The following is a 26,119-nucleotide window of genomic DNA, read 5'->3' on the forward strand; positions in this document are numbered from 1 at the left end:
TTCCCATTTTCAAGAAGGGTCATAAATCAGATGCGAATAATTATAGGCCTATTTCGCTTACGTCAATCTGTTGTAGAATAATGTAACATGTTTTGTGTTCTCGTATTATGACGTTCTTAGATAATACAAATCTCCATCATAACCAACATGGATTCCGCAAACAGAGATCATGTGAAACTCAGCTCGCCCTATTTGCCCAAGAAATTCACAGTGCCGTAGACACTGGCGAGCAGATTGATGCCGTATTCCTGGACTTCAGGAAGGCATTTGATATGGTTCCGCACTTACGTTTAGTGAAAAAAATACGAGCTTACGGAATATCGGACCAGGTTTGTGATTGGATTCAGGATTTCCTAGAAGAAAGAACACAACATGTCATTCTTAACGGTTCAAAATCTGCAGATGTAGAGGTAATTTCGGGAGTACCGCAGGGAAGCGTGATAGGACCTTTATTGTTTACAATATACATAAATGACTTAGTTGACAACATCGGTAGCTCCGTGAGGCTATTTGCAGATGACACGGTTGTCTACAAGAAAGTAGCAACATCAGAAGACTCGTACATACTCCAGGAGGACCTGCAGAGGATTAATGCATGGTGCGACAGCTGGCAGCTTTCCCTAAACGTAGATAAATGTAATATAATGCGCATACATAGGGGCAGAAATCCATTCCAGTACGATTATGCCATAGGTGGTAAATCATTAGAAGCGGTAACAACCGTAAAATACTTAGGAGTTACTATCCGGAGCGATCTGAAGTGGAATGATCACATAAAACAAATAGTGGGAAAAGCAGGCGCCAGGTTGAGATTCATAGGAAGAATTCTAAGAAAATGTGACTCATCGACGAAAGAAGTAGCTTACAAAACGCTTGTTCGTCCGATTCTTGAGTATTGCTCATCAGTATGGGACCCTTACCAGGTTGGATTAATAGAAGAGATAGACATGATCCAGCGAAAAGCAGCGCGATTCGTCATGGGGACATTTAGTCAGCGCGAGAGCGTTACGGAGATGCTGAACAAGCTCCAGTGGCGGACACTTCAAGAAAGGCGTTACGCAATACGGAGAGGTTTATTATCGAAATTACGAGAGAGCACATTCCGGGAAGAGATGGGCAACATATTACTACCGCCCACATATATCTCGCGTAATGATCACAACGAAAAGATCCGAGAAATTAGAGCAAATACGGAGACTTACAAGCAGTCGTTCTTCCCACGCACAATTCGTGAATGGAACAGGGAAGGGGGGATCAGATAGTGGTACAATAAGTACCCTCCGCCACACACCGTAAGGTGGCTCGCGGAGTATAGATGTAGATGTAGGAATGCGAAGCTCTATAACCAGCAACTTACAGCTCTTTCAACCACTGGCTGGTGTCCAGTTGCAGATCAGCAGAATCCTGGGATGCAATCAACCTAAAGGACCCCGAAATGATGAGAGGCTGGGGCAAGGGGATTGACATACAAGGTGTGTGGGGGAGTCACTCCCACAATCACTTGCCGTATCAAGCGATTTGAGTTGCTTCGCAACCCCTAAGGTATCTACTTCTAAGAAACTCATGCTAGCAGCTGTTCATGTTTCAAATTCTGGAATATTCCATTTGTCTTCCCTGGTGAAGGAATTTCGGAAAACTGCGTTCAACAACTCCGCTTTAGGGGCACAGTCGTCGGTAACAGTACCATCGGCACTGTGCAGCGAAGGTATTGACTGCGTCTTGCCGCTTGTGTACTTTACATACGACCAGAATTTCTTAGGATTTTCTACCAAATTTCGAGACCGTTTCGTTGTGGAACCTATTAAAGGCATCTTGCATTGAAGTCCGAGCCAAATTTCGTGCGTCTGTAAATTTTAGCCAATCTTCAGGATTTCGCGTTCTTCTGAACTTCGCATGCTTTTTCCGTTGCCTCTGCAACAGCGTTCGGACCTGTTGTGTACCATGGGGGATCAGTTCCATATCTCACCAATTTATGAGGTATGAATCTCTCAATTGCTGTTGCTACCATATCTTTGAATTTGAGCCACATCTCATCTACATTTGCATAGCCAGTTTGGAAGGAATGGAGATTGTCTCTTAAGAAGGCTTCTAGTGACACTTTATCCGCTTTTTTAAATAAAATTATTCTGCGTTTGTTTCTGGTGGATTTGGAAGTAACGGTATTGAGCCTAGCTACAACGACCTTGTGATCATTAATCCCTGTATCAGTCGTGACGCTCTCTATTAGCTCTGGATTGTTTGTGGCTAAGAGTCAAGTGTGTTTTCGCAACTATTTACAATTCGCGTGGGTTCGTGGACTAACTGCTCGAAATAATTTTCAGAGAAAGCATTTAGGACAATCTCTGAAGATGTTTTCTGCCTACCACCGGTTTTGAACAAGTATTTTTGCCAACATATCGAGGGAAGGTTGAAGTCCCCACCAACTATAACCGTATGAGTGGGGTATTTATTTGTTACGAGACTCAAATTTTCTCTGAACTGTTCAGCAACTATATCATCGGAGTCTGGGGGTTGGTAGAAGGAGCCAATTATTAACTTAGTTCGGCTGTTAAGTATAACCTCCACCCATACCAATTCACAGAGATTATCTACTTCAACTTCACTACAAGATAAACCACTACTGACAGACACAAAAACTCCACCAGCAATTCTGCCTAATCTATCTTTCCTGAACACCGTCTGAGACTTCGTAAAAATTTCTGCAGAACTTATTTCAGGCTTTAGCCAGCTTTCTGTACCTATAATGATTTCAGCTTCTGTGCTTTCTATTGGTGCTTGAAGCTCAGGGACTTTCCCAGCACAACTACAACAATCTACAACTACAATTCAGACTGTTCCTTGATCCAATCACATCCTGTATTTGCCATGCACCCTTTGAGATTGCAGCCCGCCCCGTACTTTCCCGAGGCCTTCTAACCAAAAAACTGCCCAGTCCACGCCCCACAGCCTCCGCCACCCGTGTAGCCGCCAGCTGAGTGTAGTGAACTCCTGACCTATTCAGCGGAACCCGAAACCCCACCACCCTATGGCGCAAGTCAAGGAATCTGCAGCCAACATGCTCGCAAAACCGTCTGAGCCTCTGATTCAGACCCTCCACCCGGCTCTGCAACAAAGGTCCGCAGTCGGTTCTGTCAACGATGCTGCAGATGGTGAGCTCTGCCTTCATCTCGTAAGCAAGACCGGCAGCCTTCACCAAATCAGATAGCCACTGGAATCCAGAGAGAATTTCCTCAGATCCAAAGCGACACACGTCATTAGTGCCAACATGTGCCACCTGCAGCTGGCTGCACCCTGTGCTCTTCATGGCATCCAGAAGGACCCTTTCCACATCAGGAATGACTCCACTCGGAATGCACACGGAATGCACACTGGATTTCTTCCCCTCCTTAGCCACAATATCCCTAAAGGGCCCCATTACGCACCTAACACTGGAGCTCCCAACTACCAATAAGCCCACCCTCTGCGATTGCCCGGACCTTGAAGGCTGAGAATCATCCTCTGAAACAGGGCAGGCAGCTGCATCTGGCTCAGCCAGAGACAGTACCTGAAACCTGTTTGTCAGACACACCGGGGAGGCTTTCTGATCAGCCTCCAGGGACGTCTTTCGCTGCCTGCCACGCCTTGGAATGACCTCCCAATCAACCACAGGCGAGGGCTCAACCCCACTGCGGGCAGCAACCGGGGCAACCACAGGGGCAGACCGATCTGGGGACAGATGGGATGAGGTTGACATCCCCATGATACCCAAGTCCGGCTCCCCACAGTGGTGCCCACTGGCAACAGCCTCAAGCTGCGCGACCGAAGTCAGTGCCGCCTGCAGCTGTGAGAGAAGGGATGCCAACTCAGCCCTCATTTGAACACAGCAATCACAGTCCCTGTCCATTCTAATCGATGTTGAACAACAGTTACTGAAACACGAGTCCGTGCCTAGATAACGCAAGGAAAACACGCAAAGAATGTATGAACTAACCTGTACAAACGCCTAACGACTGCGCTACAATCTGCCTGAATGTACAATTACAGTAACTAAAACTCGAAATTACACCTCCTATACGAAACTCACATGCAATTTAAGTAAGAATCTACGAAGTAAACACAGAAAAGAAGCTATATACACTCCTGGAAATTGAAATAAGAACACCGTGAATTCATTGTCCCAGGAAGGGGAAACTTTATTGACACATTCCTGGGGTCAGATACATCACATGATCACACTGACAGAACCACAGGCGCATAGACACAGGCAACAGAGCATGCACAATGTCAGCACTAGTATAGTGTATATCCACCTTTCGCAGCAATGCAGGCTGCTATTCTCCCATGGAGACGATCGTAGAGATGCTGGATGTAGTCCTGTGGAACGGCTTGCCATGCCATTTCCACCTGGCGCCTCAGTTGGACCAGCGTTCGTGCTGGACGTGCAGACCGCGTGAGACGACGCTTCATCCAGTCCCAAACATGCTCACTGGGGGACAGATCCGGAGATCTTGCTGGCCAGGGTAGTTGACTTAAACCTTCTAGAGCACGTTGGGTGGCATGGGATACATGCGGACGTGCATTGTCCTGTTGGAACAGCAAGTTCCCTTGCCGGTCTAGGAATGGTAGAATGATGGGTTCGATGACGGTTTGGATGTACCGTGCACTATTCAGTGTCCCCTCGACGATCACCATTGGTGTAAGGCCAGTGTAGGAGATCGCTCCCCACACCATGATGCCGGGTGTTGGCCCTGTGTGCCTCGGTCGTATGCAGTCCTGATTGTGGCGCTCACCTGCACGGCGCCGAACACGCATACGACCATCATTGGCACCAAGGCAGAAGCGACTCTCATCGCTGAAGACGACACGTCTCCATTCGTCCCTCCATTCACGCCTGTCGCGACACCACTGGAGGCGGGCTGCACGATGTTGGGGCGTGAGCGGAAGACGGCCTAACGGTGTGCGGGACCGTAGCCCAGCTTCATGGAGACGGTTGCGAATGGCCCTCGCCGATACCCCAGGAGCAACAGTGTCCCTAACTTGCTGGGAAGTGGCTGTGCGGTCCCCTACGGCACTGCGTAGGATCCTACGGTCTTGGCGTGCATCCGTGCGTCGCTGCGGTCCGGTCCCAGGTCGACGGGCACGTGCACCTTCCGCCGACCACTGGCGACAACATCGATGTACTGTGGAAACCTCACGCCCCACGTGTTGAGCAATTCGGCGGTACGTCCACCCGGCCTCCCGCATGCCCACTATACGCCCTCGCTCAAAGTCCGTCAACTGCACATACGGTTCACGTCCACGGCGTCGCAGCATGCTACCAGTGTTAAAGACTGCGATGGAGCTCCGTATGCCACGGCAAACTGACTGACACTGACGGCGGCGGTGCACAAATGCTGCGCAGCTAGCGCCATTCGACGGCCAACACCGCGGTTCCTGGTGTGTCCGCTGTGCCGTGCGTGTGATCATTGCTTGTACAGCCCTCTCGCAGTGTCCAGAGCAAGTATGGTGGGTCTGACACACCGGTGTCAATGTGTTCTTTTTTCCATTTCCAGGAGTGTACGTATCTTTCTGCGTTGTCAATGTGCACCAACTGGGAGCTCAGGCCACACTGTAATATTAAATGGTGTGAACTTTCACAGCAATTGCTTGCGTGGCCATGATAAGAGGGACAGGAAAGGAGTGGCATCTGGCATCAATGAAAACAGCCACTCCACCTTTACCCTTGTCTCCAGTCGTATCATCCTTCCTGTATGGGTTGTAACCCCGTAATGCATGTGTGTCAGTGATTTTAAGATGCATTTCTTGTAAGCAGACACAGAACAGTTTCTCCTGGACCAGGAGCTGTAATTCTTCCAAATGTGAGCAATATCCATTTCAATTCCACTGCAATACACAAGTCCCTGTGGAAGCCATTTTTTAGCAATGGTTGTTCTTTTATTTCTCCCTTGGAGGCAGTGATTTACCGGTGAAGTCAGGGGGAATGTTAGCCAGTTCCCAGTTCCTCTGATTGGAAGTCCATATCCTCTGAAGCATAGACCCCATCAGAGAGGGAGAGAGCTCACCGATCTGAAGGTTTAACTATTGCCTTCTTGGACTTTGAACTACTTTTTGAAGGACTTTTCTTTCACTGATGAGAGGAGATGCTTGCCTGGGTTGCGGGGATGGCTTAGTTGGCTTCTGGTGGTGGGTAGTGATATGTGGCTTAGGTGCTAAGCCCATTGCTGATGGCTTCCAAAAGTTCAGTTTCAAGTGGTGCATTTCCTCCACAGCTACACCAACAAGTGCATGTGCTCGTACTTGAATCTGTGTTCTTAGTTCGTGTGAAGGCATCACACTTGGCAAATGGTGTCTTAAGGGCTGATTTAAAAGAAGTAGCAAAAACCAGAGGTCCTGAATTTTCCTTTCCTCACTGTAAACCTCACACTTTCTACACCACACTGGATGATGCCCCAGAGCAGTGTACAAGAACTGCCCGATTCGCGAGCTGAGCCTCCACAATTGTCACACATAGCACTCCCTTAACATCACACAGTGGCATGGCCAAATCTCCGATATTTGTAGCATTGCATTGGGTTAGGAACTAAACGGGTGAATCTGAAGACAGATATAGCCTGCAAGGATATGTTCAAGGTAAGTCTGGCATACTAAACATTAGAATAAATGTAGCCAATTTTTCCAGTTTGCCACTGACTCTCCTCATATAGTTCTGCACTTCCAAAATGTCCATATTTTTCCATTCTTCAAGTAACTCCATGGGGTCCATCTCCATTATATCAGAGCAGGTAACCAAGCCCTTACCAAAGTTAAGGGTGTTATGCGACTCCAACTGGGTAGTCATCTAATGCCTTACATCTCAGGATCTTAGATATTTCCGTTGGATTAGCAGTTTCAACTAGAAGTGTTCCACTACAAAGTAGAAACTTCTTAGGAACCCAGCAATACCTTCCAATGCCTCGAAAACATAGAAAAGGGAGAGCTTATCAAAGGTTCCCCCCGTTCGCTTGATTACAATAAAAGTGTTATGACACACTAAGACTCTAAGAATTCTTTTCAGGAAGACTAACCAACCAAGCATTCTTCGATGAGCAGATGTTTGTACTACCCGACAGTACACCCATCTTGTCAGTAGTAGTAGTAGTTTGGTGACACCGTTCCATAGGGATCCCACGAGACACTAGGGAAACAACCATTGACCCAGGCACAGCCCTGCATACCTGAGCAAGCCTTGTACAACTGAAAGGGGGGGGGGGGGGGGGTAGCAGTGCCCCACAGGTTGCCCATTAGAGACTGTTTTACCTCAACAGTCATCAGCACATAGCACACCTTGAGGTTGAGGGATTTTTATAGAGGTGTGTACCTTCCTCATGGTCCAGGCAGTGAAGCCAAGACCTTTATTCTCTAAAACACACAACATTCCACCGCTGCGCCACACAGTGGCCGCAGAAGCATGCCCGTAGCTTAAGGTAACAGAAGGCTAATGGCGCTTACCAGTCCCCAGCTCAGGAACCCAGGGGTCACCAATCCTGTGCTCAGCAAACCAATGCTGAATCTCTGAGGGGTCCTGCTGGGAGAGGTGGAGGGAAGAGCACCATGTGGATGGAGTAGCCTTGATTGCATTATTAGACAGTGAGGTAGCCTTGGAAGAGTTGGTCCACAACTGAGAAAAAAGGGATTTAATGTAAAGCTGCAAATCTGTCCCAGGACATTTCAAAGAGATTGGGGAGGAGGGGGGAGGTGTCCCTCCCCCTTCTGCCCAGCCAACAGATCTGCAACTTCATTACCTGGGAGACCTATGTGGCCAGGAACCCAAAATAAATCAACCAACAAGCAGCATCACCAAGATAAGCAAAAAGGCCATGGATGGCAAAGACCAAGGGGTGGCAGGAAAAGCACTGAGCAATAGCCTGAAGGCCAGAGTTCACATGTAACAAAATTCATGTGAGGGAGGACCATTGCATAAAGCAGAGGGCCCAATATAGAAGGCCATCAATTCTGTGGTGAACTCACCATACGTAGCAAGCAAGATATGCTGTTCTGTGCCAACAGCAGACATGAAAGCATACCCCCAAATGATCAACAGATTTAGAGCCATCGGTGTGAGAAACAATGGGATCCTAAAATTCCTGTAAGGGTGTTCAGAACAAACAATAGGACACCACTAAAATCATGGAGGTATCCAGACCCCAGAAGAGATCCATCCAAATCCAGGGCCAAGGAACCAACCAAGGGGGCAATGGCGAGGGGTTGATCAAGAGAGGGGAGATGGAAATTATGGCAGACAGAAGCGAGGTGGAGCCCAACTAGTAAAACTACCTGAAGCCCGGCAGCAGGTGAGTGACAGCCCAAAGTTGAGAAAAGAACAGAATAGGAGAGATGAGGAAAAGCGGATAGTGATTGCACAGGAAACCAGGAGCTGGGACCGCCTAAGCAAAAGGGGAGGGTTCCCAGTATCAACCAGAAGACTAATGATGTGGTTAGTGTTAAACCAGTGGCTAAACAGATACCACAATGGTAATTCAGGTCCAAGAGGAGCAGTGTGGAATGGGCAGCTGATCCATGAACTTGACAACCATAGTCCAGACAAGACAGAACTAATGGCCAGCAAAGGTGGAGAAGTGTGGAACGACTCTTGCCTCAAGAGGTGTAGACAAGGGAGTGAAGGCCATTGAGTTTACAAAAGCAGTCAATCTTCAGATGTCAGATATGGGGAAACCAAGTAAGCTTGTTGTCAAAACGAGGACCCAATAAACAGAACTGAGGGACCACAGTCAGGTGCTGCATGTCAAGGTAGACATCCGGATCAGGATGGACCATAGTACGGTGACAAAAATGCACCACCATCGACTAAAGGTGAGAGAATTGAAAACGTGCGAGTGTATACATGTAGAAGTATGCAGGATGACACCCTGGAGGCTGTTTTTACGCAGAGGCAACCAAGTGGGAACTAGCCCAAATGCAGAAATTAACCCCATACAGAGCAGGGGTGACCAACAGTCTGCCTGAGGCCACAAGTCCATTAACAGTGATGAGAAAAAGGACACTTAAAATGGAGCCTTGTGGAACACCAATCTCCTGGGTCTCCAGAGACCTGAGAAGGATACTGACAGACACTGAACAACCAGTGGGGCAAGAACTGGTGAATAAAAATCAGGAGGGGGCCCTGAAGACCTAACTCATGGAGCCTAAGGAGAATGTGATGGTGCCAAGCCATGTCATAGGCCTTACAAAGACCTAAGAAAACTGCAACAAGATGGCAGCACCGAGAAAAGGCCTGGCGAACTGCAGTTTGCAGTTGAATCAGATGAAGGCTGGCCGTCCTGAAAGCCGCATTGCTAAGGAGATAAATGATCCCAAGTTTCAAGGAACTAATGGAGCCAGTGAGCCAACTTATGTTCTAATGACTTGCAGAGGACACTGATCAGGCTCATTGACCAGTAACTATCAAGGGACAATGTATTCTCGCCAGCCTTAAGAACAGGAACCACAATACTGTCTCTCCAGTGAGAGGGAGAAGAGGGAGAAGAGGATTGAGGTGTTGCAGCAATTGGTTATGAACAGAATCAGCACCGTGGGAAGAAGAGAAGGTCAAAAGAAGTTCCCATTCAATGAAAGGTTCACTGTAGGATTCTGCCTGACAAGGGGTAAAACATAGGCAGGAAACCTCAGCCTGCTGTTTCTGGAGGAGGAAGGTGGATGGATAGGAGGCTGACATTGGTGCCATCACAAAATGGGCTGCGGGAACTGATGGATCTGCACTAAGGCCACCTGCATGGGCAAGGCATGCAACAATAGACTGTGCTGACAACCTTGGAGAGTGCACAGTGTTGCCCACGACCAATAAAGGGTCAGAAGAACCTGGAGGATACAGAATGCTGCTCTGCTTATGTAATGGGCTCTGGCATGAAGACATTTAAAGATAATAAGACCAGCAGAGGACAGGTGCCTCTTAAAATGTTGCAAGGCGTGACGACGATCATAGTTGGCAGTGGCAATAGCCGTGCCCCACTATGGAAGTGGCCAATACCGAACAGGGTCCATCAAACGTGAACGGCAATACCAGCAGCGTGGATTATCTTATCAGACAGATCACAGACAATGTCAATACAACCTGACAAAGAAGACATATACAAGACATGGGAGGTATACAGAGGCCAATCAGCATGATGGAAATCCCAACAAGGTAAACTGGTCATCAGTAGGCACGAAGGGAACGAGAGAATAAATGGGAAGTGGTCACTATCACATAGGTTATCGTGTGGTGACCAGCAAAAGGAAAGAGAAGGGGAGGGGAAGAAAGCAAAAGATCAATGGCACAGAAAATGCCATAAGTGACACTAAAATGATTAGGGGAACCATCATCATTAAGAAGGCACAGGTCCTAATCTGCAAGAAATTGATCGCTGAGGACCCCCAACAAGATGAAAAAGCACTGCCCCACAAAGGGTGATGGGCATTAAAATTCCAAAGGGGGACAGAAAGAGATAGTTGCTGAAGGGAAGGAGGGCAGTTAGGGCAGCATGTGTAGGTGACCTGTCAGTGGAGAGGGGGGGGGGGGGGGGGGGAAGAAGAAATTGCAAACTGTGACCACAGAGTCCAAGTAGACCCAGATGGCAACTGTTTCCAATGCGATGCAAAGTGGGAGCCATGTACTAACAATGTGCATACGTATCAATGTGCTACCACCACCAGAAGCTCTCAAAAGCCCGACCCGGTTCAGACAAGAAGCATGGAACCCACGATGTGGTAGTGAGTGATTATCAGTACAATGAGATACATGCAACAAGTGACTGCAACTCTGGGAAGTTACAGTGTATCCATTACAGTTCCACTGAATAAGCTTGGAGCAGGTATCCAAATGGGAGACAAACAGGCTGGAGCCAATCATGCTGAGGAGAAGATAGGGGGACAGTACTGTGGCGACAGACGGGGTAGGGGAGAAAGATGTAGCACAGGTGAAGGTAGAAGTCATCAACACAGGGTGAAGTCTAACATATTTCCGGCAAGCCTCAGTGTAAGAATCGATCAAGGGACTTATACTCCTGTATTTTCTTTTCTTTCTTATAAGCCAGGCCATCTTGGTGAGCATGGAGAATGACAGTCATGACAACTAACACACACAGGTGGCAGAAGACTTGGGGCTCCCCCCCATAGGGTGGATGTCCACATTCACCACAGAGGGTCCACTGTACAGCAGGAAGACGTACCCAAAATGCAAGCACAAAAACACCTCATGGGTGGCAGGTCATACGGCTTCAAGTCACACTGGCAATGCATAACCTTTACCTTCTTCAGGAAGTTATCTCCATCAAATGCCACAATAAAGGCATCCCTGTAGGTGCGACTGTCCTTACGATCTTCCTGAACATGCCAAACAAAGCGAAAGCTCCAAACAAAGCGAAAGCTCCAAACAAAGCGAAAGCTCCAAACAAAGCGAAAGCTCCAAACAAAGCGAAAGCTCCAAACAAAGCGAAAGCTCCAAACAAAGCGAAAGCTCCAAACAAAGCGAAAGCTCCAAACAAAGCGAAAGCTCCAAACAAAGCGAAAGCTCCAAACAAAGCGAAAGCTCCAAACAAAGCGAAAGCTCCAAACAAAGCGAAAGCTCCAAACAAAGCGAAAGCTCCAAACAAAGCGAAAGCTCCAAACAAAGCGAAAGCTCCAAACAAAGCGAAAGCTCTGTTGTTCCAGATGGGCCCAAAGTTCCTCATCAGTTTGAAGGTTGAGGTCCTTATGAAAAACGACTCCCTCAACTATATTCTGCCAAGGTGCAATGGACACCTGGACATCGTCAAGATCAGAAGCGTGAAGGGCTGCAGCTTGGACAGCAGAAGTAGTTTTGATCAAAAGCAAACCCAACCTCATCTTACTGAGAGACTCCTCTTTGCCAAACTTGTCTCATTTTCCACAAAAATAGCATAGTGGAAGTGAACAGGTCTCTGGCATTACTAGTAGTACAAACAAGGCAGCAGAGAAAGTGTTGTACCCCAAGCCAGTGAGCCTGGCTCTCCTCCCAGAGTGTTGCCAGGGAAGGGAAGACCACAGTAGGAGAGGGAATGGTGGTGCTCCTCACAGCTGACACCTGGGGAAGGGGCATGCGGACAAGGAGCATTCATGTGTTACAACTGATGTCCACAATCCCTACAGATGGGGCTGACATTAGAATGCGAAGATGTGTCCAAATCTCGAGGATTTCCAGCACTGCATGGGAGGGGGAACATAGGGTTTCACATTGCATCAATAAACCATCACCTTGACCTTTTCAGGCAACGAGTCTCCTTTGAAGGCCCAGACTAAAGCCCCAGTATCAACCCTATTGTCCTTGGTCCTGGTTCAACACTAACGACAAAATAAGCACACCCATCACTCCAAATTGTCATGTAACTCATCATATGTCTGTGAAAGGGGGTTACAGTGGAAGACAATGATACCTTGTAACATACCAAGACTTATGGACAGTGACAAACAGGAATGTCACCCTGCTTGTCATAAGCAAGCAGCACCCTCAACAGTGGTGGATGCTATTTTAATCAGAACTGAACCCCATTTTATTTTCAAACTTGCTGCTACTTCACCAAACCTGGCCTAAAGATGGTCAACAAAGAATAATAGCTTTGTCATCAAAAATAACTATCAGTCCTAGAACAAAGTACAAATTGTACCAATTGCCTTGTCTCTTAGCCCTATCTTCCTCCCACAGCATAGCCAGGGAAGGAAACATTGTGGGGTTGCGGCCATGCAGCCACAAGCAGGAGAAAGTTTGATCCACTTCATCTGCATTGGAGTCACCCAATCCAGGTGGGGCCTCTCTCCCTGCAGGCACCACCCAGCCACGACAACAGCAACCTGGCTCATTAACCATTGCACGAAGTCCCCCTGCCCCAGCCACAATGAGCACATACTCCTTGGCATACGTGAGGAGTTTCCAACTCAGGCACCAATAGTTCACTCCCTGCATGGTCGGGGGTGGGGGCTACCACTGTGCAATTACTTAATTGAACCCCTTCCTGGGCCGACTTCAGCAGTGGACCAACCAGGGGACAAACAGGTCGTGCTGGATGTTCTCTAAATCTCCATTTCCAGCCCCTCACAGTGATGCCCATTAAGAACACCTCAAGCTGCGTGACCAAAGCCAGCCTGGAGCTGTGAGCATAGAGTCTCCAGCTCTGCTTGCATTGGGACACAGCAATCAGTTCCTACCCATACTCAAGATGGTGGAAATGTACACTATAAAAACACAAGAAATGAAAGATTAAACTACAGAAGAACACAGACTAATCAACTTGTTCCTACTTAGAAACTTTTAATATAATGCACAAATGAAGTCTCCACAGCTGCTACTGCACTAACAGATGTCAGCACCCTTTTCAACCAAAAATGAGATACTGATTGATAGTGTGAAATCTTACACTAGATAATGCCACCAATAGTTGTTTCTTAGAAACACCTGAAATCTCCAGACAGTACCTTTAGTTCTAGCCCATAATGCTGCTAAGCTCCAATCTAAAGCTTACAAAAATAATGATAATGGATTAAGAACTGGTTTCCATGCCATTTGGTTTCCAGATAGGTTCTGTATAAATGGATGTGTCTGTAGTGTTCCCAACATAGTCTATGCACATAGTCCAGTCAATAATGCAAAATAATCAACAAAACCCTACAAGAGTAAGTACAGGACAGGTTTATAACAGGGTGCAATTTTGTCCCTGCTCCTTTTTAACACATTGGCAATGGACTTCAACTGCCAATCTACACCATACTGATAAATGTAGTCATGCAGAGAATGAAATACTGGTATAAGAAACAATTTGAAGGCTAAATTATTTGAGGCAAATGGATTAAGTAGTTCAACAAGTCATTCACCAAGAACAGATAACAAAAGCCTTGCTGTCTGAAAATCTGAATGTGTGACTTACATGTGGATCATAGTCAAATATTTGTCTTCGATGACAAGGCCCACGGGAACTTTCACATCAAACATTACTGAAGAGTACAAAAATGTAATATATATGCTCCATTTGCTAATGAGGATCAACTGGGGAGCAGACTTCAACACTGGACTACAGTTTAGCACGACCCCATTTCAGTTGTGCCCGTGTGTACTGTTTTGTTGACTTGTGATTCAACATTACATCATCTTGACAAATGCCAATACAAAAAAACATTTTAGTTTCACTTGGTGAAGCGAATCCAGACCAACAAAAGCCCTACTGATGGAGATGATACACCATAATTTATCGCCAGCAATCCAGTACAAACATAATGAACTGTTTTTCTATCTTAACAACAAATCAAATTGTATACATCTTTAATTACAAACCACTGATGCTTCTTAACAATTTCTTGATTATTACTTACATAAGTAGAAACCAAATTGTTAGTGAAGTTTTTCCAATCTTAAAAACAATTGAATTGTAGATATTTTTAAATACAGACCAGATAATGCTTTGCCTGGATAAAGTGAAACTCATCTGACGCAAAAAAAACTTGTACTTTTAACAATCGAATGAAAATACCCTTAGGAATTTTAAACCAACTACGGACAATATGGTCACACAAATGAAGAATTTGATGCCTACTACCTGTCCACTGTCTTTCAGTTGGAAGACTCATGTTTCATTTTTACAAACTGACATTTGCAGTACCCTACACAATTATCTCTCCAAATGATGAAGCATCTTCAGGCCCATAATTACTAATACTTATTAAAATATAATTACTAAACAAGGATGAAGAGATACTAGTATTTTGTTGTATTATAGGAAAATTTACTCTCTCACCTGCCAAGCCATCCTATCCTGCAGATTTATAAAAAAATGGAAATTCCTATAATCATATTTAATTTCAGTTCAGTGCTTATTCTCATGAAGCATTTATACAACTAAAGAAGTAATCACCCCATTTTATAAGAACTGCAGGAAATGCTACCATTATTCCATGACTGCATTGCAAGATAGAGAGATACCGAAGAATTACAGAAACAATTTATTTTTTTGAGGAGGAGTCCATCCATTTTGGAATAAGAATTAGCCACTGCTACCAATTTCTTATGAAGAGTTAGAGCTCCAGCCATGAAAGTGCAGAACAAAAAATTTCAGTACCTCTTCAGAAGTAGGGCAAGAGCTTACACACAGATATAGCTTTCACTACCAGTGAGTCACTGGTATAGCTGCAGCTGTTCAAGGAGTTTCAGAAAACATACTAACATCAGTCATGTCTGCTTCAATAAAAATCTGTATCACAGTCTTTTACCACCCTGAAAAATGGACACCAAGCTTATCTATTAATTGACATGAAACCACAAATTCTCCAAGGCGAGAAACACTACAAATTAAGGGTCTTTTGTTGACTACTGTAACATTACTGTGGAGAAACACAAAAACTCTGAAAATCACCTGCCAATAGAGAAATGAGTAAGAAAATGTGTGGAATTACTTGCAAGTTGTAAATGGTTAACCTGCCTTGTAGTATTAGTTACGAACATAACAGCACTTACTTTAAGAGACCACCTTAAATGGTTATTACTAAACTCACATAAAGCAACAGAATTTACAATACCTACCTGTTCACTACTGGAAACTGGGACCCATTTGTAGATTTTCATAGTTGTGTCTCCTATAGTCACCCATTTCTTTTCCCTATAAACAAATCACACAAGTTTATTCTAACAGCATTCACAAATACAGGGTGGGTCAGGAGGAAAGGTACATGCTTTGAGGGGTGATAGTATTAGTGATTCTGAACAAAAAACTTCATATGGATATATGCCCTACTCCAAATGGTTTCCGAAATAGAACAAATTTAATATCACTTTTGTATGTTTTTCTTGGATAACTTTAAAACCGCACCCTCCAGTGAAAACGTGTCACAGTACAAAATTAAACTATATTAAATTTCCTACAAAAAAGGCCCCATTCATGTTTTTCTGTAGAACTAATGGTTTGTGCGAAGAGAGCACGAGAATGCTGAAAAGCACTTAACACACATGCACTGTAGTTTACACAGTTTTTGTAGGCCAATTTGAAATAGCATATTGAAGTAGCACATTGAGACAAACAGTTTGATATGGGACATTTGTGGCCTAGCAGTCAGGAAACTATCTCAAATTGGCCTACAAAAACTTTGTAAGCTACTGCGCACATGCGTCGAGCAAGTTTATCAACATTTTCGCGCTCTCTTTGCACAAACCATTAGTTCTACAGAAAAAATGAATAGGACCTTTTTGTAGGAAATTTAATATAGTTTCATTTTGTGCTGCGACAAGTTTTCACTGGAGAGTGCGGTTTTCAAGTTATTCAAGAAAAATGTACAAAAGTGATATTAAATGCGTTCTATCTCTGAAACCATTAGGAATAGGGCATACGTCCATACAAAATATTTTGTTCAGAATCACTAATATTATCACCCCTCAAAGCATGTACCTTTCCTCCTGACTCACCCTGTATATATCACAGCTGAAAACATAAAAACAATAGTGCATCTAAATGTGCAGAGAACTGATACTGATGACTCTGAAGATTTTTTAAAAAAAAAACAACCTGTTTGTAAGCCTTCTGGACGATCATTTACAAAATCCTTAGTTTAGAAATTCTACTTTATTAATCAGGCCTTAGGCACATCAATCAGTTTTATTCATAACACAATCTTATGTAAGAGAACTTAATGCATTATCCAAAATAAAATTACACCCAAAGTAATGATAAAGACCTTACAGACAGCACAATAATAAACATGAGTAAAAGCATACAGGCAAATGCTCTCTTCAGGACCAAAGCTTTCTTTATCTGACAAAACAGCTGGGTGGGTTAAGAGACTAAACAGCAAGGCCATCAGTCCCTCAGTCAAGAGGAAATCTGGGATAAGTGGCATCAGCTAGAAATTTGATCAAACAATTATATTATGTAAGGGTGGTAAAACTGAGGCACTGAAAGAAATATTGAGGTAGGGAGCAGTATGCAGATCCGAGCAGACAAGGGCTCCCCAAGGTTCATCGGTGCTGAGTGAAAACTCACCCATCTCTGATCCCTCACCAATCTAAAGAAAGGCTATGACAATAATAAAATAAACACAGCTTTCTCACTTGCAGATTTGTCATACTGTAAGTAAAATCACTAAAAACATAAATAAATAAAAATGTAATCAGTTGGAACAATAATCGTAAAATAAGTTGAGAGAGAAAACCACATCAGGAAGTGGGTGGTAATCAGGTGAGTGTAGCTCTGAGCTCAGCATACAATGGAGGGTGTCCCTCCCACAACTGTCCTACCCTCAATCTGTCAAACTGTTAAAGATGAGAATAGAGCCCACTTGCTGCGAGAAAACACAAAAACCTGTTCAATTGTACTTTCATCAGCAGCTAGTATGAATGATAAGGAATCCATAAGGTCTTGCCTTTATTGGAGTGCTACTAAAAATATATAAAAAATTCATCAGAAAAAAAATGGGGCCAATTAAAACAGAGCAAAAGAAGTCTGACGAAGATGGCTAGCTAAGGTGACAGCGTCAAGGACTCCCCGGGCTAAGCATGTGGCTGGAGATGTCCCAGCCCTCCGACCCCTGCCCCAAAACCAATTTAAAATTTCAATCTGAGGATAGAAACCACTTTCTCAAAGTAAACTACGAACCAGCTCAACTGACCATACCCATCCAGCAATATTAGAGGCACAGAATCTGGAAGACCAAGTATGGCACAAAGCCAAAAGGAGGGGGGGGGGGAGGGGGGGGGGGGGGGAGATTTCATCAGGATCTGAATTACTATCTGTCATGATCCACAACTACAATGTGAGGAATGACCCACTACGTATGATAAAATTATGTTTTAATCTGGTATGACGAATGGTGGATCTCTTTCAAGAGGAAAAAAAGGAGAAGGGCCATGTAGCTGCAATCTCCCTGCTAGTGCAAAGTTTATCAAGGGGGCAACAGCAGACCAGATGTTCCTCTCAGATTAATTAAGAGGTCTTATCTGCATCTGCCAATCTGTACCTGGAATCCTCCTCTAACCGAACAGCCAGCCAGTTCGGTCCCTGGGATACCAACATGACTTTGGACTCAAGAAAGAAAACAGAACAGGTAGTATGAATACAGTCAGAACAACATGAGCAGCAGAAATCACACGCTAACACTGTTGACAGAGGTCCATTTAATAACACATAGGGCTTTCTTAATTACCATCAGCTCTGCTAAAAAAGAAACTACACATGAGAAGCAACAAATGTAATTTCTAACTGTTGAGAAATTATTTACATCCATTCTTGAAAGTAAGCTTTCAAGTTTCAGTTTGCATTTATATTCAAGCATTTGCCATTTTATTTCTTTCACCATCTCCGTGATCATTTCCCTTGAGAGAAACAAACCTGCACCCATTCTCATTGCCCTTCTTTGTATGCACTGAATAACCTCTGTTAGTCCCATTTCGTACGGGTCCCACACACACTAGCAATTTTCTAAGACTGGTCGCAAGAGTGATGTGTTTAAGCAATCGCCTTTGTTGACTGATTGCATTTCCGTAGTATTCTGCCAAGTGATTGTTCTATTTGTAGCCTTATGAATTGTACACCCAGATATTTGTATGAGTGGACCGATTCCAATTGTGACTGAAGGTGTAGCCATATGACTTTTTCAATTTTGTGAACTGCATAATTCTACATTCCTGAACATTTTAAGCAAGTTGCCAATCTTTGTACCACTTCGAAATGTTATCAAGATCTGAATGAATATTTGTATGGGTTTTCCACAGAGCACTTCATTACAGAATACAAAAAATCCAGAGATTACTACTGTAAGAAACAAATGAGGAAAAACACTTCCGACTTTCATGAAGAATTATTTATTATCTCCTAGTTATAAATTTTGGTACTGAACTGGCAAAAGAAACAAAATAACTTAAGCAACAAACTCTTGTTTTTTTTTTTTCAATGAATATTGTTTCTCCATGAACACACTAAACTACTGTCCACTATTCAGCTTCTGTGGCACGTCACCAGTCTTGTCAGCAGGAAAAATCCTTAAACAGCCAAACTGAATCCCACACTATTAATACGGTCTGCACGGTCATTAATATACAACATGGACAGCAAGGTTTCCAAAGCACTTGCCTGGGGCACATCTGAAGTTACTTCTACATCTCTCAACAACTCCCTCCCAAAACTCCCTACCAAAAAATCCTCTTTCATCACAAATGTTGCACGACACCTCATATGATAACACTTTCGATAAAATGTGTAGAAGTGGTATTGAGTCAACTGCCTCTCCAAAATCTAGAAAAGCTGCACATACCTCACTGCTTGATCCAAATTATTCAGTTCGTCAGGTGAAAAAAGTGAGTTATTTTCACCAGGATCAGTATTTTCAGAATCCATGCTGGCTGACACGAAAGTTCATTATGTCAAGCTCAAAATACATTCTAAGATTCTACAGTGAATGGACGTCAAGAACATCGTACAGTAGTTTTGTGGGTCACTTCTGCTGACCTTGTAGATCGGTGTGACCTGTGCTGTCCTCCAGCCAGAGGCACAATTTTCTGTTCAAGGGATCTTTGGTATGTTATGGTTAAAGAGGAGCTAACTCTGCCGCAAATTCTGTATATAATCTGATAGGGATGCCTTTGTGTCCTGGAGCTTTGTTCAATTTTAGTGATTTCAGCTGATTCCAAATACCATGGTCTCACTCACATTGCCAAGGCTGTTGAGAGTCCACTACATAAGTTTCGCTGTGAAGTCCTTACACTTCCTCAGTACTAGAACTGTTGATAACATATATATATATATATATATATATATCCACCATACTTGCTCCGGACACTGCGAGAGGGCTGTACAAGCAAGGATCACACGCACAGCACAGCGGACACACCAGGAACCGCGGTGTTGGCCGTCGAATGGCGCTAGCTGCGCAGCATTTGTGCACCGCCGCCGTCAGTGTCAGCCAGTTTGCCGTGGCATACGGAGCTCCATCGCAGTCTTTAACGCTGGTAGCATGCCGCGACAGCGTGGACGTGAACCGTATGTGCAGTTGACGGACTTTGAGCGAGGGCGTATAGTGGGCATGCAGGAGGCCGGGTGGACGTACCGCCGAATTGCTCAACACGTGGGGCGTGAGGTCTCCACAGTACATCGATGCTGTCGCCAGTGGTCGGCGGAAGGTGCACGTGCCTGTCGACCTGGGACCGGACCGCAGCGACGCACGGATGCACGCCAAGACCGTAGGATCCTACGCAGTGCCGTAGGGGACCACACCGCCACTTCCCAGCAAATTAGGGACACTGTTGCTCCTGGGGTATCGGCGAGGACCATTCGCAACCGTCTCCATGACGCTGGGCTACGGTCCCGCACACCGTTAGGCCGTCTTCCGCTCACGCCCCAACATCGTGCAGCCCGCCTCCAGTGGTATCGCTACAGGCGTGAATGGAGGGACGAATGGAGACGTGTCGTCTTCAGCGATGAGAGTCGCTTCTGCCTTGGTGCCAATGATGGTCGTATGCGTGTTTGGCGCCGTGCAGGTGAGCGCCACAATCAGGACTGCATACGACCGAGGCACACAGGGCCAACACCCGGCATCATGGTGGGGGGAGCGATCTCCTACACTGGCCGTACACCACTGGTGATCGTCGAGGGGACACTGAATAGTGCACGGTACATCCAAACCGTCATCGAACCCATCCTTCTACCATTCCTAGACCGGCAAGGGAACTTGCTGTTCCAACAGGACAATGCACGTCCGCGTGTATCCCGTGCCACCCAACGTGCTCTAGAAGGTGTAAGTCAACTACCCTGGCCAGCAAGATCTCCGGATCTGTCCCCCATTGAGCATGTTTGGGACTGGATGAAGCGTCGTCTCACGCGGTCTGCACGTCCAGCACGAACGCTGGTCCAATTGAGGCGCCAGGTGGAAACGGCATGGCAAGCCGTTCCACAGGACTACATCCAGCATCTCTACAATCGTCTCCATGGGGGAATAGCAGCCTGCATTGCTGCGAAAGGTGGATATACACTGTACTAGTGCTGACATTGTGCATGCTCTGTTGCCTGTGTCTATGTGCCTGTGGTTCTGTCAGTGTGATCGTGTGATCATGTGATGTATCTGACCCCAGGAATGTGTCAATAAAGTTTCCCCTTCCTGGGACAATGAATTCACGGTGTTCTTATTTCAATTTCCAGGAGAGTGCGCGTGTGTATATATATATATATATATATATATATATATAAAGCAAAGATGGTGTTACTTACCAAACAAAAGTGCTGGCACGTCGATAGACACACAAACACAAATATACACACAAAATTCTAGCTTTCGCAACCAACGGTTGCTTCGTCAGGAAAGAGGAAAGGAGAGGGAAAGACAAAAGGATGTGGGTTTTAAAGGAGAGGGTGAGGAGTCATTCCAATCCCGGGAGCGGAAAGACTTACCTTAGGGGGAAAAAAGGACGGGTATACACTCGCACACACAGACATATCCATCCACACATATACAGACACAAGCAGACATATTAAAAGGCATAGACATATTTTTCCCACGTGGAATGTTTCCCTCATGACAGTATTTCCCCAACATAACGATATCAAACTGGCAATATTGAGTGCCAATATCTTTATTTCATATTTTTTTCAGAATTGTCAAATATTCGAAGTTGTTCGTTTGAAATTTTAGTAGAACATAATTTTACTTTCACTGTGTGAAAGAGTCTTACGACTTTTTGAGCTTTCATCACATCCAATCTTTCTCTTTTATGTGTAAAGCAATTGTATGTGGCACAAAGGAAGTCCAATTGCACTCAGGAGTGGTGTTGTGAATGGAATAGCAAGATTTACAATGTGAAGAAACAGCGTAGCAGTTGCAATAAGAAACAAAAATCTAAATGATAAGATAGATCTTTATTGTGGGCGGAGATTTCTGTGGGAAAAAGCTGGCAATCAGCACTACCAACAGAAACTACAACATTTACCATCACCACAATGGCAGAAATGAAACGAACTGGGAAGTGTTCCAGACGAAACTGATGTGACGAAAATGTACGATTGTCAGCAAAGTGGTTGTCACCAAGTGTGAACGTGCATTGTTCTTTAAATTTTTGCTCTTAGGGGGATAGGTAAGCTGCTAGCTTGTTGATGTACAGAATACCTAATAATAAATCAATACTTAAACATACGGCTCTAAAACCAGCAGTATATTTACAATGTGCAGCCAATATTTTTGTAGGCAGGTACAGCGTTATTTTTTCATCGATATATTGAGGGCCGATAATGATTTTCTTAAACATTTTAAAAAATATCAACACTTCTATTTGGTGCAGTCTCAATCTCATCCCACGCAATTTCCATGTTTTGAGGGCCCTGATGAAAAACCTTCGTTCCATTTATTTGTTTCTAACAAAGAGGTGCACACCTGGGTACAGCCACGGTTCCATAGGCAACCACAAACATGGTTCCATAAATGTACTGACCACTTTATTACATAGTGGGATAAATTTATTAAAAGTTACAGCAATTTCTTTAGAAATAATAAGTTTATTTTTTTCCATTTGTCCTGTTTTCATTTGACTGCCCCTTATGCTACAAAAGCTTTTGTTAGCAAAATTCTTTCAACAGCAGTTCATCACTGTATAGTCTGGCTTTCTTCAAGCTAATGTTTAAAGGGTGTGTACAAGATGGGGGAACAAAGCAAGTTTATTTTTTTCCCCCTGAGGATGAGTGAGTGACTACTGCCCTCCCCTTGCCCCTGATTACATACACACTTCTTGTATAAGAAGTAACGGAGGTTATGCACAACACTATTTTTTTCTAATTTTGAGTACTCTTTACAAGCTAAGCTGCAGCACATCCACATACTTCACCTCATCTTCACTGATTCACAAATTACCAATGTGACGTCAAATAGAACAACTAACACCAGTCGGTAAAACCACCCCAGATGGTGTCTCCTAGCCCATAACAACATACAATTATTTCAATTCCATAAGAGAAAGATGTACTACCGCAAATATACATTTCCACATCATTTTTTTTAAATTATCCTCACAATATCTACCAATTTTCTTAATTTGGACTATGTACGTTCTTCGCTTGATTCCAGGAGATGAGGAAAGACCATGATGTCAACCCAATGGAAGGTAAGCAGGAGACACCAGAAAAAACACAGAAGCAACAGAAATGCCTGTAGCAAAGAACTGCACTGCACAGAAGAGTCTTTATCCAACAGCAGAAGACAAACTGCCCCTTCAACCTAGATTTCCATGAGAATATTCCTTACCCATGTACTGCAGTAACTCAGATACATGGAAGTTACTGATAAATATCAAATGCACATAGAAAGGCAAGAAAACAATACCAGAAAATAGTTTACAAAATTTCCTTCACCTCGAACTAACATTTCAAATGATATTTTAGGAAAATTGAATCAGGAACACAAAGCAATGGACAAATAAATAGTACAAATGATCAGCTCAGCTACTGACAACTTCTTATAGCTGAGAAAGTGAATTACTTACCATTGCATAACCTAACAGACTTGTTAGAAAGACTTTTCAAATTATATTAATCTGCATACAAAGATAACTTTCAGATATTCAGTGCAAGTTACCTAGTCAGTTTGTCCCGAACTTTCTAACAAAATATTATTCAATTACAGTTAATTGTGGTACACAAGATTAGCATCTCTGCAGGTTCTTTTGTGTTCCACTATAGTGCCGACAGCAAGTCTGCCCCCTCCCCCACTCTTATGTGCTGTTGTATGGCCAATAAGGGAGGGATCGTATGTTGCATCTGGCTGCTGCCAAACAGTGGTAAATAAAGCCACAGCTCCACCTTGCACTGGCACCCAGCTAACTAGGATGTATCACCTGCCTAACATTCTTTGAACACAATTTGATGATACCCACACCTTGTCTATCCCAACCTGGTGCACTGTCCACTCATGTAATTCACAGCATCTGTCAATAACTACATGTTTAATGAAAGTGATATGTGAACACTGTAAAATTCGCAGCCAGAATTACTGAACAAAAATGCAACACATTTTGATTGAAATTTCTCATCATTAGGGATAAGGAGTGATCCATAACAGCTTTGGAGAAAATTTATTAGGCGAGACGGCATTCAGTACTAGTTATTCGTGATTACTAGTTTCAACAGTCAAGACCATCTTCTGATAAGTAAAGTCTTGTATTTACATACAGTACATAAACAAGAGTTATATTAGCCATTACATATGAGAATATGGAAATTCTACATTTAGTATCTTTAAAAAACTTAATACGTCCTGTGTGGAATGTGCTACACAATAACCAACAGAATGTCAACATGGTATAAGAGATACAGTCAAAATTGAACAGGACATATAAGAAGTGTGGGTTTTTTTTTTTTTTTTTTTTTTACGTATGAAAATCTGGAATTTCCATTTCCTCATTTGTAAAGACGAATAATGATTTTACATGTACTTAAAGTAAATGCATCACTTCACCGAGGAGAAGACGACAGACTTAGGCTTAATTGTTGAAACCAATAATCCGGAATAAGTAATACTGAATGCAACCTTTGCTGTTAAATTTTCTCCAAAGCAACATAATTTTCGTCATGACTACGATTTTGTATAAACCCATATACCATCTTTTGCACTGGTGGGCTAATGAATAAATTTACGAAATGTAGCCAGAGCACAATTTTTTTTTTAAATTATAAAGCTGCATATAATCCAGTTCACTGTGAATTACTGCAGTTGCTTAATGCACTGTTACAATTCTGCATGAAATACCAAGAGTAATTTGCTTGAAGAATGCCGTTCCAAGTTTATTTAAGGTACTCAGAATTAACCATGGCAGTGGAAAGAAGTAAACGCGAAACTCATATCTGACGTTCTCTTAAGATCTTAATGGTCGTTTAAAATCCATTACGAAAGATTGCCGACCACTGTAACCTGTGACAACAGGAAGAAAATCGTCGCATCAAATACGTCATGTAACAATGATAAATGTTAAACTGGTTCTACCATTGCAGAGTTTATACAGGGTTATTTCCATTGCCCCTCAAAATTATGCACCTCAAGAATACCTCCACACCACGACCACTTTTCGGCATATCCTCACATTAGAGAAAATGTTTGAAAGTATTTCTAACTAAAATTCGCCATTACCGAGATTTTTATCTTCCGCTTTCTCTTTTGCGGCACTTAACACCGCAATCAGGAAAAATTTAAGGCACGAAAATACACACAGCTTTTGTTCAGTTATAATAGTATTTTCGAAGTTGATCAGCAAAAGCACGATTAACAAGTCTTTTTCAACTTACCAATGTCGAACTTTGTCGACGACTTGCATGACACGTTTAATGTCATCTTTAGCTCGGCTTCGGGTTTCAGCTCTTACGGATCTCGACATCATTTTGGAAAATGATGCTCAAAATCTAATGTCGGCTGTGCCAGATTGCATTTGTATCACCGCTTCTAACCTTGGCTTCAGCAGACTACAACTAACACTGTACACAACAAGCGAGACCACTTCGATATTGGATGTTCCTTGGTATCACAGACATTCCAATAGATACAGGGATCAGTAATATGCAACAGCGAAACACCCTTGGACAGACGAATGTGCTTGCGTTTACCTGCTTTTACTGATTTTGACCATTATCTCATAGCGATATGTAATTTATGTATGATTTGGACGACTGAAAATCGATACACATTTGACAGAACATAACATCGAACTATTCCACAAAACAATTCCAATAGCAACATTCACACAGGCCGTCAGTGAAAAGGTACTAAAACATTCATCGGCAAGAATGTTTTGAGTCTGCGAAGTACCACGAGTCGTAGAAGTATTTATTTATTCGTCTTTTGGCCATTCATCACAACTGTGTAGGACACACACGACAGCACAGATCAGCATCCACGCAACGCTTTTTCCTTCGTTCAAATTGGCGCATGCACTTACATTTCCAACAGCGCAAATAGGTATGCCAATTCGTGATTGCGTAATTTCCAAAAAATGCAGACCGTGCGCACAAGCGTGTTGCTTCGCGCGTTCGGTGGGAATTTCTTGCAATGCTTAGCAAAAGAGAGGCGGCTGGGGCCCATGTGTGTTTCATCATGTAGTATCTTAAGAGTTAATTTATGTCCAGACGATGCCTCTTTCTTCGTGCGCAATCGCGGA

At 43.9% G+C, this 26,119-nt stretch overlaps 1 protein-coding gene across 1 annotated transcript in view; it reads right to left on the reverse strand.

Moving 5' to 3' along the window:
• Positions 1 to 25,490, reverse strand: part of LOC126458468 (B-cell CLL/lymphoma 7 protein family member B-A) — a 43,707-nt gene extending 18,217 nt beyond the window's left edge. Inside the window, exons 1-2 of the mRNA XM_050095546.1 lie at positions 25,254 to 25,490; positions 15,536 to 15,611 (exon numbers count right to left, since the gene is read on the reverse strand). Of these exons, the coding sequence (XP_049951503.1) occupies positions 15,536 to 15,611; positions 25,254 to 25,345 (168 nt within the window). The 5' untranslated portion in view covers positions 25,346 to 25,490. The remainder of the gene's footprint in view (positions 1 to 15,535; positions 15,612 to 25,253) is intronic.
• Between the last annotated feature and the right edge of the window lie 629 nt (positions 25,491 to 26,119).

The sequence above is a fragment of the Schistocerca serialis genome, chromosome 1 (assembly GCF_023864345.2).
Source record: "Schistocerca serialis cubense isolate TAMUIC-IGC-003099 chromosome 1, iqSchSeri2.2, whole genome shotgun sequence".
Lineage (NCBI taxonomy): Eukaryota > Metazoa > Arthropoda > Insecta > Orthoptera > Acrididae > Schistocerca > Schistocerca serialis.